The 17,102-nt window shown below is 39.1% G+C and overlaps 1 protein-coding gene across 1 annotated transcript in view; it reads left to right on the top strand.

Moving 5' to 3' along the window:
* Nucleotides 1–10,312: 10,312 nt before the first annotated feature.
* LOC107557214 (short transient receptor potential channel 4-like) overlaps nucleotides 10,313–17,102 on the top strand; it is a 15,199-nt gene continuing 8,409 nt past the window's right edge. The window contains exons 1-2 of the mRNA XM_016240548.1: nucleotides 10,313–10,592; nucleotides 15,652–16,055. Of these exons, the coding sequence (XP_016096034.1) occupies nucleotides 15,678–16,055 (378 nt within the window). The 5' untranslated portion in view covers nucleotides 10,313–10,592; nucleotides 15,652–15,677. The remainder of the gene's footprint in view (nucleotides 10,593–15,651; nucleotides 16,056–17,102) is intronic.

Genomic DNA, 17,102 nt, shown 5'->3' with positions numbered 1-17,102 from the left:
CACACGCTTGAGGTATTCGGCCAATCACAACGCACTGGATAGCTGACCAATCAGAGCACACCTCTCTTTTCAGACTGATGAGCTTTGTAAAAATCGATGAGTTTCAGAAAGGCGGGGCATAGAGGAGAAACAATAATGTACAGTATGTGGAAAATAATGTGTTCCCTTTCGATACTTCACTCGTACTGCGTCTTGCTTAAGACGCATATGGGAAAAAGTCTTATTTCTCCTGAACTGAAGCCTATTCCATTCACGCAGTGAAACTGCACGGCCATTGGTTCGTGCAGGGCTTTAAAAACGAACCAATGGCACGGCAGCAGAGCTGCACGAGCCTATGGCGACGAAGCCCGCCAGAATGGGCGGGGCATCTGGCTATATAAGCGGGCGCTCGCCACAGGATTCTCAGGTTTACTTCGACTGAAGCGACGACTGAGTCGTGCAGCTACATAGCATGGCTAGCAACGCAGTACTCGTTCCCATATCTCAGGGAACCGTCTCAGCTCGCCCAAAATCTGTGCCGACTCAGCAGCCTGCGAAATCAGTGCCTGCCACTCCCGCTGTTCAGCCCGCTAAAGCGCAGCAGACACGGGGACGTTCTCGCTCGGTCAGACGCTACCCTCCTCCTAAGCGCCAGGGACCCCGACCCAAGATTGCATTGGACCCAGCGCCTCAGGCTTCATCCTGATCCACAGGACAGGAAGAGGATGGGGACAGATCTCGCCACGGCCGGACTGCCCCTCAAGCAGCCTCTCTTACACCTCTTGACACCTCGTTCAGCTCCGGGTACAGAGGGAAATGTGTTTTGTGCAAACAATGGGCCCGTTCATGCACCCAAGTATCCGACTGCTGTGATAGCAGGAAAAATAATAAAACGCAAACATTTTCAAAAAGAGAGCAAACTTCCTCTTCCATCACTCGTACGTGTTCTGCCCCCATGCGGCCAGTCACCCGAGTTAATTCAACCCCTCGTCACGCGGGCCAAGGCCTGGCAGGCCATCCCCGGGGTGTCGGAATGGGTTATGGGCATAATAAAGTGAGGATATTCACTCCAATTCACTCGAAGACCCCCACGCTTCAGCCTGTGGATGAACCAGCTGTGGCTATCAGAACTGACTCAGCTACTGATAGCGGCCCCTTGGCCTGTTCCACTGAGATGGGATCTCCTCTCTCATGCGAACGGGACATTATGGCATCCTCGGCCCGACCTATGGGCCCTGCACTTCTGGCCGCTCAATGGGAGCCTTCGTGCCTCCCAGAGCGAGTCTTAAACACAATTTCGGAGGCTAGAGCTCCGTCTACGAGACGCCTCTATGCCTTAAAGTGGTCTTTTTTCTCCGCCTGGTGTTTAAACTGCGGCAAAGACCCTCTCACTGTCTGTCTTTTCTACAAGAGCTGCTGGATAAGGGTCGCTCCCCATCCACGCTCAAAGTCTATGTGGCAGCTATAGCGGTCTTTCATGTCCCTATTGAGGGCCAATCAGTGGGCAAAATAGCGTGGTCATCCGCTTCCTGAAGGGTGCAAGGAGGCTGAATCCGCCTCGTCCCCCTACCATCCCTTCATGGGACTTGCCCACTGTGCTGAGGGCCCTGAAGGGCCCCGCTTTCGAGCCGCTACAAGCCGCCAACATTAGGTCGCTATCGCTAAAGACTGCTCTGCTTCTAGCGCAAGCATCAGTAAAGCAAATAGGAGACCTGCAGGCGCTCTCAATTAACCCTGCCTGTCTGGAATTCGGGCCTAACGACTCTAAAGTAGAGCCCCGGTTCAGGACGGTTTCCACTCCGTTCAGAAAACAGGTCATTACGCTCTCCGCGCTTCCTCCAACTGAAGAGGACAGAGAGCTATCTCTGCTGTGCCCACCCAAGTATCCGACTGCTGTGATAGCAGGAAAAATAATAAAACGCAAACATTTTCAAAAAGAGAGCAAACTTCCTCTTCCATCACTCGTACGTGTTCTGCCCCCATGCGGCCAGTCACCCGAGTTAATTCAACCCCTCGTCACGCGGGCCAAGGCCTGGCAGGCCATCCCCGGGGTGTCGGAATGGGTTATGGGCATATGTGGCGACCGCCCGCTTATATAGCCAGATGCCCCGCCCATTCTGGCGGGCTTTGGCGGGCTTCGTCACCATAGGCTCGTGCAGCTCCGCTGCCGCGCAATTGGCTCGTTTTTAAAGCCCTGCAAGAACCAATGGCCGTGCAGTTTCACTGCGTGAATGAAATAGGCTTCAGTTCAGGAGAAAAAAAGGCTTTTTCCCATATGCGTCTTAAGCAAGACGCAGTACTCGTTCCCGTATCTCAGGGAACCAAGGTTACGTTAGTAACCGAGTACGTTTTTTTAACCTTAAACCGCATAAACACATTTCATTACACCAAATACACAAAATAATGTTCTTTTTTAGCAACGTCATATGACCCCTTTAATTCCATTATGAACAGTGGTTACCCATAACAGAAACATGTTATCTCTAATCAAATATGATGAACTAAACTGAACTGAGTAAACTTGCATGTGGTTGAAAATTATTTTTTTTAAAAGGTTGATTTAAGTAAACTGAACAAGCACCAAATGCTCTTTTGACCTACTTCATTGACATTTTCTTTCAAACTGAAAACATTTAGTTGAACCAAAGCATAAATGTTTCAAATCAGTTTACCACAAAGCAACTGTTTGAACAAGAACCCATATATTGGTGTTAAATTAAAATGAATTGTTTAAATAAAGTGAACAGTATCGTAAAATAATTTTTTTGAGTGTGTCGTTCCAAACCCATAAGACCTTTGTTCATCTTTGGAACACAAATTAAGATATAGAAATTTGAGAGCTTTCTGACCCTGCACAGACAGCATCGCAACTACTACGTTCAAGGCCCAGAAAAATAGTAAGGACATTGTTAGTCCATGTGACATCAGTGGTTCAACCGAAGCTTCAAGGCTTTTTTTGTGAGACATGAGGTGAGTAATTAATGACAGAATTTTCATTTTTGGGTAAACTATCCCTTTACGTTAATTTATGTAATAAATCTATTGTATAATAATGTTGGAGGGATGCTCTGAGGTGAACATGACGTTTCAGCCTTCTGCTCTCTCTATAAAGGTCATAACAACTGTGCTGCAAGCTTTTAACATGCTATTTTGGGTATTATACAGGGGTCAGTGTGGTGTAGGAATATGAAACTTTATACTGTAAGACATGTGCCATGACAAGAACATGCTGATATTCCAGTTTTGTAGCTCACTCTGAAGTCAGGTATAAAGGTCAAAGCAACTACTGAGGTCATCACAGTATGTATTTAAAATGGATTCTCAGGTATTTTACAGGGGGTCAGTGATGTATCTCACAATTACAAACAAGAGCTGTTTTGACATGAACATATCCAAAATTCATTGCTTACAGCTTATTTGGAAAACTTCGCAAGAAATGTAAAAGTATTTGTGTTTGTATATATCTACCTTTTTCCTGAGTAACTGATCAGCGCCGCCATGATGGATTCTAACTTTTGGATGCTCTCGTGTTCCAGTCTCTATAGAAATCCATGTTAAAACGGTGTAATAAGATCGACTGAATTAATTAAACTGAAACTTTTCCAGTGTAACTAAATATAAAAATGTGCGCATGGTTAAGCGGTGCTGTTATTACCTGCCACAGTAACAGCAATAAACTTAAGGAATTACTAAAGTTTTGTGCACCAGCAAATCTGCCCGTGTCTGGCAGTGTATGCGCTGCATTCTATGTCAAATGCTGACAAGAGAAAACGAGCATGGCTTGCAGTGCCTAAGTTAAAATACTGTGTAAAATAATAAAATAACTTCGCCCCGTTCAGGGGCTGTATGTAGGATGTGTACTCATGTGTTTTCAATGCAGCTTACCGCGGGTCACTTCATGTCATTTACCCACTCATTAAACTATGAGTTCCTGCAAAATGACAGGCATTGCGACACAGTAAAGTGATGAAACTATGGCGTCATATGCTTTTAAAAACCATTTTCATAGGTTTAACGTTATATTATCAGCTCAGAAAATTGTTCATTTGACTAGACCGGAAATGTAAAGCATCGTTCCAGTCGTGCGAGACACGAGACTTTTGCGTTCAGGTAAAAGGTGGATAGCAGTGGTGAAATTTTGTTAGCTTGAAAATCTATTGTTTTATGAAATTCAACCGATAATAAAATAATTTATTTATAGTCAGAAAAATAGTCAGAAGAGGAGGAAATTAATAGGATATCTACAGGTCCCTGAAGATTAATTTATGCAAACACCACCAACAACAACAAGAGTCAAGTGGAATGGAGACTGGAGATGCAATTTTTTTTCTATACTTTTTCAGCTCAGAGCTTGTGTTTGTTGTTGCTAGGGATTTGAAAAGACACACACACACACACACACACACACAAAGGTTTCAAAGTATTTTGACTTTTTATATGGATGTAAAGCATCATTTGCAATCTCTATCTTTCCAACCTAATTGAAAAGTCGCTCCATTCGGATAAGTGTGTAATTCGCAAATCCTTTTCATTAACACAGCTCTGAACCCATGAATCTCTTCCTTCTCAGTAAAGCTTCCTAAATCCATCAAAGACTATCAAGCAGCTCCTGGGGTGATTTTGTTTTATCCCACTCCAGTGCTGCCAACAAACTTCCAAAGAATCTGTCCAGCATTCAGTGGGAAGCTTTCTGCTTTCAATTGCCCCCTCTGATGCTTCATTAGTCCACTCACATTCCTATTACAAACAAACACAACAAGCCAATCTGTGATTGACAGCGTTTCAAAATGCTTCTCCGAGTTTTATCACTTCATTTGACTTCCTGTGGCAGCGAGGTCAGAATGTTAGTACATTTTGAATGATAACCATTGCTGATGGAAACGCTGAACTCTAATCAGTTTCTAGATGTATTTCTATGGCATTTGGTTAGTCTGAAACGTCACGTGTCCAAAATGTGGGGTCATTGATGGGAAGCAACTGAGATGCCACCCAATCCACAAGCTAATGACGTATTTATTCACAGGACTGCGATGTGACAGCCACTCATCCCACCATCTCCAGAGACTTGTAGCCTAGGTAACAGGAGGTGTCCCCCCCCCCCATCCGCCTTTTCTCATATATTTTCCTCATTTATTCTGTTCTGGACGCTTTGGATTTGAACATTGTTCAAGTGACCGTTCACCATCAACCCCTCTCACATTTCTTCATTCAAAATAAGCAAACTGGTGCCCTGAGCGATGACAGCTCAGACCTCCAAGAGAGTTTTTCCACTGTTGTGGCTTCTGTGTGACAGATCAAGCTCGGCAGTTTGAAGTCAGCACGGAGAAAAGCCTGGTTTACCATCCATTCAAACTGAAAGAACCAGACAAATTCAAGCTACCACAGAGAGAACATATTCCACTGCCATACGGAGACACGCTGCATTTATTAACCATACGCTAGCGATGAAAGCCTGGAAATGGCAGGAAACTTTATGAATTAAGCTTGGTGAGATGCTGCCAATATGAAATGTAATTCTTTGGATAATGAAATCACAGGGAACATTTGCATTTGTTTGCTCCGTAAGCACATTTAGTGCGGGCAAGGATAAAAAATGAGCAAAGCTTATCTATCTATCTATCTATCTATCTATCTATCTATCTATCTATCTATCATAAATACTCTTATTTAAATGTAGTGGTATGTTGAAATAAATTTTACAATACATATTTATAAAAACAGTTAATAATTGTGTAATTTGTTTGCTTTCTAATTATCTTTTTTGGCTGGTACCCAATTCGAAGCAGTGTATTTGTAATATGAATTAGTGTTTATTTTATAATTGTAATTTTATACTTTGTGTGCACCTTTAAAAAAGACACTGACATGATTTTGAAACAAGAAGCATTGCATAAAAGAAAATGGTGAGTAACAATGTGCATGCACTACAACAATATTGTCTATTTTTCTAATTGCACTATTAAAAGGAGATTTGCTGTCTTGCTGTCTGTACAAATACTAGTAGGGTCCAAGAATGTTGATCACTGGAACAAGCAGTGTCATGGCCATGGCCTCTCTAAGGGTAACATCCAATCAATTTTAATTAGCAGGTCTCTTTGTGGCAAACACTAATATGGTTTTAAACAGCTGCTGTGAATATAGAGGCCTGATAAAGCTTTTCTTTCCATTTCTCCACAAGTAGGCTATACACAAATTCTCCTACCTGCACTAACAAAGAACAGGAGACATTTAATTTATTGTGTCTGGTCCAGTAAATCGATACTGACATTCTGCAAGATTACCACATTTTATTATAATTCACTGTGTCATTATCTGCTCACATGCTTTAATGATCTAAATGGAGAACCTAAGGTCAGAATACACTGAAAATCTTGGTATTTGTTTAGAAAGATTGGAAGGTGATATTTGATTTGTTTTCTGTTCTCATTTTGATTCCCCTGTTCTTTTTCTTCATGTAGGTTGTGAGTATTTATAATGAGATGTGTGAATACCAATATATTTCTGTTATTGCCCGGAGGTAGCAGTATGCCCAGCTTTCACACAGGGGCTCATATAGAAACATGAACATCTAAAAGCTAATTCAGCTGTTTGTTTGTTTCCCCAGCATCCTACCTCTCACTGCCATATTTATTTCCCATGCAAGGAATCTACAGGGTGTAGCACAGTACAGACATTAAATGATTTATTCACCCTGTGTTATTCTAAACAATTATAGCCAGGGGAAAGGTTGAAATAGGATAGCGTCTCCAGCAACACTTGAAGGAAAAGCTTACTATTTCTGAACTGAAAAAAGCAAGGTTTGTTCTTTTTGAATGGATTAATTGGCTTTAATTGGGATCTGGGATAAAAGCTTACACATTTGAATTTGTTTAACTTTGTTGAACATGTTTTTTTTTTAAGTTGAATTATTTATAATTTGTTTGCTGCTTAGCCAGTTGATTTCAGTAGCTTGTTGTTAGTATGTTGCTAAGCTAATTGTGCAATACTCTAACAAGCATATAATATTTAATGAAAATAAAATAAATTTTTAATAAATTTTAATAAATTTTTCCGTAAGCACATTTAGTGCGGGCAAGGATAAAAAATGAGCAAAGCTTATCTATCTATCTATCTATCTATCTATCTATCTATCTATCTATCTATCTATCATAAATACTCTTATTTAAATGTAGTGGTATGTTGAAATAAATTTTACAATACATATTTATAAAAACAGTTAATAATTGTGTAATTTGTTTGCTTTCTAATTATCTTTTTTGGCTGGTACCCAATTCGAAGCAGTGTATTTGTAATATGAATTAGTGTTTATTTTATAATTGTAATTTTATACTTTGTGTGCACCTTTAAAAAAGACACTGACATGATTTTGAAACAAGAAGCATTGCATAAAAGAAAATGGTGAGTAACAATGTGCATGCACTACAACAATATTGTCTATTTTTCTAATTGCACTATTAAAAGGAGATTTGCTGTCTTGCTGTCTGTACAAATACTAGTAGGGTCCAAGAATGTTGATCACTGGAACAAGCAGTGTCATGGCCATGGCCTCTCTAAGGGTAACATCCAATCAATTTTAATTAGCAGGTCTCTTTGTGGCAAACACTAATATGGTTTTAAACAGCTGCTGTGAATATAGAGGCCTGATAAAGCTTTTCTTTCCATTTCTCCACAAGTAGGCTATACACAAATTCTCCTACCTGCACTAACAAAGAACAGGAGACATTTAATTTATTGTGTCTGGTCCAGTAAATCGATACTGACATTCTGCAAGATTACCACATTTTATTATAATTCACTGTGTCATTATCTGCTCACATGCTTTAATGATCTAAATGGAGAACCTAAGGTCAGAATACACTGAAAATCTTGGTATTTGTTTAGAAAGATTGGAAGGTGATATTTGATTTGTTTTCTGTTCTCATTTTGATTCCCCTGTTCTTTTTCTTCATGTAGGTTGTGAGTATTTATAATGAGATGTGTGAATACCAATATATTTCTGTTATTGCCCGGAGGTAGCAGTATGCCCAGCTTTCACACAGGGGCTCATATAGAAACATGAACATCTAAAAGCTAATTCAGCTGTTTGTTTGTTTCCCCAGCATCCTACCTCTCACTGCCATATTTATTTCCCATGCAAGGAATCTACAGGGTGTAGCACAGTACAGACATTAAATGATTTATTCACCCTGTGTTATTCTAAACAATTATAGCCAGGGGAAAGGTTGAAATAGGATAGCGTCTCCAGCAACACTTGAAGGAAAAGCTTACTATTTCTGAACTGAAAAAAGCAAGGTTTGTTCTTTTTGAATGGATTAATTGGCTTTAATTGGGATCTGGGATAAAAGCTTACACATTTGAATTTGTTTAACTTTGTTGAACATGTTTTTTTTTTAAGTTGAATTATTTATAATTTGTTTGCTGCTTAGCCAGTTGATTTCAGTAGCTTGTTGTTAGTATGTTGCTAAGCTAATTGTGCAATACTCTAACAAGCATATAATATTTAATGAAAATAAAATAAATTTTTAATAAATTTTAATAAATTTTTAATAAAATGTTTTAATTATTTCGTTATTATTAATTTATTTTTTATCAATACATTAAATGTATGGAAGCTCATTTCCACCACGGGATAAAAAAAAAGCTTAATGACTTTTTCTGATTCTGACTTTTTTATAGACATAAACTTGCAATTATGAGGGGAGAAAAAGTCAGAAGTGCTAAATTGTGAAAACTGAATTCTGACATTTTTTTCCTCGCAATTCCAAGTTTACATCTTGCAATTCAGATTTTTTTTCCCCCACCATTAAAAATAAAAAAGGTAATTGTGACTTTTCATTTCACAATTACTTCGTCTTGCAATTGCGAGCTTATATCTCACAATTTTGCATCTTGGAATTCAGTTTTTTTTTTAAATCTCAATTCAGAATTGCGAGAAAAAATTCTCAATTGTGAGATAAAAAATTGGAATTACCTTTTTTTCATCCTATGGCAGGAACATTCTAGGATTGCCTTCACCATGAAGGATGCTTGCAAACATCTTCTACATCATTGAGAATCAGATGACTGATATTATGCAAACAACTGTGAAAGAGAAAGAGAGAAAAAAAGGAATAGGAAAAAGGATAAACAGAAGCAGATTTTCAGTTTGGGCTGAAGACCTGCATATTCTCAGAGGAGTTTGAATATGACAGGTGGTGAACATTTTGCAATAGCTGAGGAATTATGTGAAATTCGCTTTATGGCTCCACATCTTTGATTTGTATGTCCTTCAGATCTCTGAGATGACATGAAATTCTCACAGAGAAATGTCTTTGGCTGCTGCTGCAGTTTGATTTGTCTTGCTCTGTAATGTCTGAACCTGTTAATCTGACAAATTGCAGGAAGGATGTGAAGTTTTAGAGTTGGCTTCTTCACACCTAATGCTTCAAACCCAGATCAATGACTCAGTTTCACAGGTTTGAACAGGAGAGACAAAAATCATCTCAGTGTCTGGACACATTTCATTTGTACTGTTTTGATGGCGAAGTGTATATGTGAATAAATGGCACAGGTGCTCTCCGGATTACAGACTAGACTGTCCAAAACGTTCATCTGTTCTAACAGACAGCTTGGCAATATGATAAATTCCTGATGATAAATCTGCAGGTTTCAGAAGGACAGTGTCTCGATTTTCTCTGAAACATTTTCATCTCAATGTAAAATGACATTTCTATATTAACCAGTGCCTGAGATATATTACAATCAATTTTGAGATAATTATTGAGAATTTATTCAGTCTATTTTTCAAGCCTAAAGTCACTGGTAGGATTTAAAACAATTAATTTCCTTATCGTTGACTTCTACACTTTAAGTGCCTGAAGACTGACTGAAAGCACAATATAAAGTAATTATTATTATTATTATTGGTCCTGTGATTACAAACATGGCAGTGCCCATGAAGGAGCCAGCTTTTTCTAGGTATAGGCTATTATATGTCTATTTTTTTCCTTGTTAAATAATATTTTTCAAAAGTGCTTTTCAATTCACAATGTGCAAACCTTTTTAACTAGCATTTAAAATCTGAGTGCAACTTTAAAGACTGTCCGTGATACTGAACGTGGGAACCGTACATGTACAAGCACGCTCTCAGGAGAGAGAGAGAGAGAGAGAGAGAGAGAGAGAGAGAGAGAGAGAGAGAGAGACTATGCAGACAGGACATCTGGTAGCCTTTGCGCTCCAAGTCTCTTAAATGACCAAAATAACTCTAAACGAAAGATGAGAACGCCTCACACCAACGTGCCATGAACCCTACTTGGGGAAGCGACTATGCAAGATGATAAACGATCAAAGATCTCGCACATGCACTTTCTGGAGACAGACAACAAATATGTTTGGTTTTGGGAAACTATGCAGATTAGCTCCATCTTGAATGCGAAATGAGAGGATCGCTGAGCCTCGCTGCGCGTACAAATGGATATTATCTTCCCCCGTTCTATTTCTATCGTTGCGCATTTTCGCGCTTTTTTCTCTGTGGAGGCGGTTGGAGTGTAACGGGTTTTCTTCGCGCTGAGCACCTGTTGTACGTTAGTTAGACGGAATCAGTCACGAGTCGGTGCAACATCCAAAACCAACAGGTGAGGTGAGATTCCGTTATTTCATAAAAGGGCAGTTCACCGAAAAACGCATATTCTGTTCTTTGCTCACCCACAGGTTGTTCTAAATCTGTGTGACTTTCTTCCGTTAAACACAAATGGAGGTGTTCGGCAGAATGACAGCCACAGTCACCATTTACTTTGTTGCATCTTTTTCCCCCCCATACAATGGATACTGAGGCTATTATTACATGTAGTTTCGTGTAACACAGAAAAAAGTAAGTCATACAGGTTTAGAACAACACAAGGGTGAGCAGGCTAATGACAACAGAATTTGCATTTTGTGTGTAAAGTGACAACGAGTTCCATTTGATAAAAGCGCTTTTCCAGAGAATTACTGTGGAATTTGAAATTCAATGATACATTCAATCTCAAGTAAGTCTTTCTAAAGACTGCTTTAAACGAGCCTACAACACCGCATGAAATGTAGCCTGCTTTCCACACACGTTGCCTACCTTTATATAATGTGCATCATGTTTGGGCAACGGATGCGCGTGGAGTATTATTTTTTTTGTTGACATTTTGCAAACTCGAAACGCGACAAAAACATCTATGGCCAGAAATAAGAAAGGCAGCTCACTATATTTTGAGACACAGCCTGCGGCAGTCATGAGTGGAGACTGAAGAGCGCACTGCGCACTGATCTGTCTGTGTTCATCAACCACTTCTGCACACATTATAAAAATGCCCTCGTAAATTATAGTAAAACCACTTCACTGGGTCAAATGTTCATAAATAGGCCAAATAATGCCAGAATTCAAATCTACGGGGTGCAGATGTGTCTAAAACGCCTTTAAAACTCGAAATAAACACTTATTTGGTTGATCACATTTCTTTCATCAAGTTCATCTAAGGTAGTCTTCTGAAAGTGTGAACAGAACCAATTTATTGAACTCAGATCTTATGTTTTTGCTTAATTAAGTAAAATAAATTAGCTTAAATTATTTTTTAAAATATAATAAATTATTGCAAATAGTGTATGAGCAATTATGAGTGAGTGGCCTCTCAGTAATTGAATATAGAATTGATTCTCACCACACAAAAATACCTTAGTGCACATAAAACAGCACCTTTGTAGAATATAAACAGTTTTATAAAGAAATAACTTCAACAAAGGTCCAAGTTCACTAGAAGCAACAATAATCATATTAATATGGTGACTTACAAAATGCAACATACACAACATTAGACAAAAGAGCTTAAATCTATATAGATTTTTAGTAATAATTATTAGGCCTACATGTTCTCATATGTTCAAAGGCTTTGACTTCTTTAGTGCAAGGCTGTATAAGTAATATTTTGATTCCAAAGTTGTTTAAGGAATTTTGGTAACTTGGTTTAAAAAAAAAGTAAAAATAGCAAAACATTAAGCTTACGCTTTACAATTTTGTTTAAACCTTTAACTGTCACCCGTCCCCTCTGTGGGACGCACAAGTTTACTTCACTATATTACAATTAAATCCTAATCTAATCATGACAAACGTCTCTAGGTTACGTATGTAACCATGGTTCCCCGAGGGAACGAGACGCTGCGTCGAGATTCGCTTTGGGAACGCCCCCTGCGTGACCACGTTCTGAAGCACGTGTCTAATCCGTCCAATGGAGCTGCGAGACGTCAGCAGCGGGTGACGTCAGCACCAGAAAGCATAAAAGGCGCATCCGGCCAGGCGCCACCCAGCTTCGATGAAGTAGCGCCTGCAGGGATGCAGGGAGTATGGCCAAGAGACGCAGCGTCTCGTTCCCTCGGGGAACCATGGTTACATACGTAACCTAGAGACGTTCCCCTTCAGGAACTCGAGCTGCGTCGAGATTCGCTTTGGGAACGAGAATACCAACTGCGCCATACTACCAAGTCCCTGCCTGTGTGTGTATCTTATGAGCACATCACGAATAGACACGTGCTTCAGAACGTTGTCACGCAGGGGGCGTTCCCAAAGCGAATCTCGACGCAGCTCGAGTTCCTGAAGGGGAACTATATATTGTTTGAAAGGTCTAAGACTCCTAAATATTTTTTTACAAAAACATTGGTAAAATATCTATGTAGGAAAATTAATAGATTCATTTATGACAAGAGTGCACTTCAAAAATCTACATCATAACAGGAGTTCTGACCTTTGTCAAAAAAAGTCTTCGTTGTTGCCTTTTTCTCTATCACACTTTAGAAATCATCAGAAATGATATATCAATTGAAAACTTTAAATCTCAAAATTCATCCTTTGAAACCCATTTTAAAATCACCATCAAAATGGTACATCAATATTATATTACAAAATGTTTTCGTTCATGAATTATACAAATTTAAGTTTGGATCGTGCACTTTCATGTCTGTGTTCAAAAATGTGAGTGACAGTTAAAGGGTTAATTTGACACAGTGAGTGTAACAATAGAAGCCTGGAAGATCCTCATGAGTCTACAAGTTTGTACGAGAACACTGAGACTGAGGACCATAATGTTTTATCACTAGACTATATTTGTCAGTGCCAGTCACAAGTGTAAGTGTTTGTTAAACTTTATATATATTTGGACCTGTAAAACACAATGAGGTTTTAGAATAGTAACTGTTAAGTCTGTTGAAGAACAAAATGTTGTAACAGCATGTTCCTGTAACGCACACACCAGAAAGCACTGTCCATAAAACATCAGCATCATCTACAAGCAGACTCAATTGTGGATGGTTAGATATTGATTTTCAGTCCCCTGATGCTATGAACCTATTATGACAAATGACAAATATCTATAACATATCTAGAGGACACATATGCAGATATCAGTGACTACACAAAATGTACCCATTTCGCCTACAGAGCACTGCAGTGATGACATATTTTTGTAGGCCAACCCAGAAGTTAGCATCACCCTGGTTTCCTCAACTAAGACCCAATAGGATTTTTCCATTGGCTTTTGGATTATTGCAAAAATAAGCTCTGTGATCGACAAAAGTTTATGATTCTTGCATGTTTTGATGGTCATGATAGTCTTCATAAATGAACACAACTTTTATGAATTGTGAAGCCTAAATACAACTGCCAGAAGTAAAAAAACATAGGATATAAACAAACCATACCATGGTGATGACGAAACTCTCTGCACATCCCTGTATAAATTGGATTGATTTTTAATAATTTTATAACTTTAATTAATGTACTTGAAGTTTGCACCAAGCAATAGGAAAATACAAGTATTAGATTGGGACTCATTATCAACAGATATTCAGTGACTCGGATCTGGGGCAGAAAAAACCTGATTGGGACATCCCTAGTAAAAATATATTTGAGATTGTGTTAACCACATACCTTATTTAAGGTGTTTAAAGTACCCCTATTGTGCCATTTTTAAGGTATATTGTTTTGGGAGTCTCCTACAATAGGTTTACATGCATGCAAGAGCAAACAAAGTTTTCGTTTTTTTTAAATATGCATTTAATATCACCTCATTTTCCAACGATTTGTTCGAAGCGGTTCTAAGATTCAGTCTCTCTAAACCCCTCCTTTCTGTGAGCCTACTCTGCTCTGATTGATCAGATGGCCCAGTCTTTTGTGACTGGTCTACCGCATACAGCGTATGTCAGAAACGATACACCCGTTGCCATAGTTACATATTTTGAATGCTCGATAGAAAATATAAACATCAATTATTTGTCGAACTGTTTCAAGAACAAGCATTTTGTGAATCCCGCAATGAACTGTTATTATGTTATGCATGTTACCCCATGACGTGTAGCCATCAACGGGAGTGGGAATTCGAATTATTAACGACAGTTCTTTCTTTTGGGAGACAACAACTTTATTCATCACGCACTTTCGGCTTTACAACTTTGCAGATCATTTGCATGCACATACAGCTACATTACACACTGCAAGAAAGACAATATTCGAACCGGTGGATGTAACCAGTAGTGATAAATTGTTAACTCATTTCTGGGTTTTGGTCTACAAAAATACAATATCCCCACAGCAGTCTTAGTGATTTACATCAATCCAATGACAGCTTACAAGAGAGCATTTTCAGAGTTCATTTGTGTGGTGAGGGAAAGCAAAACTGATCCTAACATTTGGAAATGAGATGCCTCATAAACTGTTGAATTCCCTGCAGACATTTTATTGATAATGTTAATGATGACTTTTGAATGTACTGAGTTGCTTTGCCCTTAGACAAATAACAAAAACCCAGTCCATGGTATACATTTATGACTTAACCTACATCAAGTGTGTTCTTAACTCCATTAAGATCTTGTCCCATTAGAATTATCTGAGGTTTTCATTGTGGCCTTCAACATAACGCCCAAATCTAATAACCTCCTCATAACCTCGAAGTCGACAGAAAACCAAGCAAATGAGGGCTAAGTGTCATGCTAATGGGATGTTGGGTGTGGAGATGATGGTTTGCAATGCTTAGAGCCAGGCAAGAAAGACAATATTCGAACCGGTGGATGTAACCAGTAGTGATAAATTGTTAACTCATTTCTGGGTTTTGGTCTACAAAAATACAATATCCCCACAGCAGTCTTAGTGATTTACATCAATCCAAATGACAGCTTACAAGAGAGCATTTTCAGAGTTCATTTGTGTGGTGAGGGAAAGCAAAACTGATCCTAACATTTGGAAATGAGATGCCTCATAAACTGTTGAATTCCCTGCAGACATTTTATTGATAATGTTAATGATGACTTTTGAATGTACTGAGTTGCTTTGCCCTTAGACAAATAACAAAAACCCAGTCCATGGTATACATTTATGACTTAACCTACATCAAGTGTGTTCTTAACTCCATTAAGATCTTGTCCCATTAGAATTATCTGAGGTTTTCATTGTGGCCTTCAACATAACGCCCAAATCTAATAACCTCCTCATAACCTCGAAGTCGACAGAAAACCAAGCAAATGAGGGCTAAGTGTCATGCTAATGGGATGTTGGGTGTGGAGATGATGGTTTGCAATGCTTAGAGCCATTTCCTCTGTAATGCATGATTCCTACCCTCATTTACCAGCATCCTTTCATTGTCTGTACTTGGTCTCTCTATTTCCATCTCTCTTCTTGCCCAGTTGTCTCACATGAAGGCATAGCAGCAATGTCACAGCTCTACTTTCGCAGAACAGAAATCTTCTCCTACAGGGACCGGATCCCTCTGCGGATAGTTCGAGCCGAGTCTGAACTGTCACAGCTGGAAAAGGCCTACCTGTGTGCTGTGGAGAAAGGCGACTATGCCAGCGTCAAACAAGCGTTGATAGAAGCCGAGATCTACTTCAAAATCAACATCAACTGCATCGACCCTTTGGGACGGACAGCTCTGTTGATTGCCATTGAGAATGAGAACCTAGAAATTATTGAGTTGCTGCTCAGCTTTAACGTGTACGTGGGGGATGCGCTTTTACACGCCATACGAAAGGAAGTGGTGGGGGCTGTGGAGCTGCTTTTGAATCATAAAAAGTCCAGTGGGGGCATGCAGGTAAGATGGCAATCACTGTCAAATTTACTTCAGATTTTCCTGTATACCCGAAACAATTTGATGTCTCACCTACTGTACCATCTCTTGGGTCCTCTTTTCAATTCAACGTGCACTTGCAGGAATTCCCAGTTGCCTTGGTAATCCCTTCTTTTGTGAAGCGAATGTAAATGTGCAGATTACGTCCAAACTGTTTCAGAGCGTTTCAAATAGTTTTCCTGACCGTGATACCTGAAACCCGAGAAAGCACTAATCCTCTCTGAATGTGATTTGTTCCCTGTAGACCTGGCTGTTTAATTAAAAGTTTTGAAAGTAGTGCTCTTCTTAGTGCTTTCTTGCTTTTCCGTGAAGATTAAGTAATTTTCCACTTTGTTTGAAGGGCTGTGACCCCTGCTACAAAGAAAGTGCTAATAACTTTAGTGGCACACAGTGTAGAAAATTGATCGTCATGCCACCATGTCTCACAGAAAAATAAGGTGAATTTGTCATAATATCTGGTTGAGCAAATGAAATACATAAGTTTTTTTTTTTTTTGTGGGATAGCACAGAATAATTGAATCATGCATTGAGTATCTTAAAGACTTTGTTCAGACAGGCAGCAAATTTCTTGTTGTATACCACAGAAAATTCCACTCAAATGCATTTTTTATTGTAGTCTGAACAGCAAAACAAAAACACATGAAATTTTACCTAGCCTTATCCAGATCACATTTTTATGTGGTTTGCAACCAGATTATAACTGGATTTTTGAAAATGTGTTTTAGTCTATCCCACTTGGGTTTCAATTTATTTTGATCATTTGTGGCATAAAATAATACACAAAGCACAATAGTGCCCAAATTATTTTTTCTCAGTTTTACCTTTATTTAACTATGTACCAAAGTCATCTTTTAAGTGTGAGTATTTTTCAGTATTTTTTTTCTTTTTGAAAGAAATGAATAATTTCAGCAAGAAAACATAAAATTGATCAAAAGTTACGACATTTCTATGAACTTTGAACTTTCTATTCATCAAAGAATCTTGGGGGGGGGGGGGGGGGGGGGGGCCCAA

This window comes from Sinocyclocheilus grahami, unplaced genomic scaffold, assembly GCF_001515645.1.
Source record: "Sinocyclocheilus grahami isolate Dianchi unplaced genomic scaffold, SAMN03320097.WGS_v1.1 scaffold593.1, whole genome shotgun sequence".
In the NCBI taxonomy this organism is placed as follows: domain Eukaryota; kingdom Metazoa; phylum Chordata; class Actinopteri; order Cypriniformes; family Cyprinidae; genus Sinocyclocheilus; species Sinocyclocheilus grahami.
This window is presented reverse-complemented; position numbering and strand designations above follow the sequence as displayed.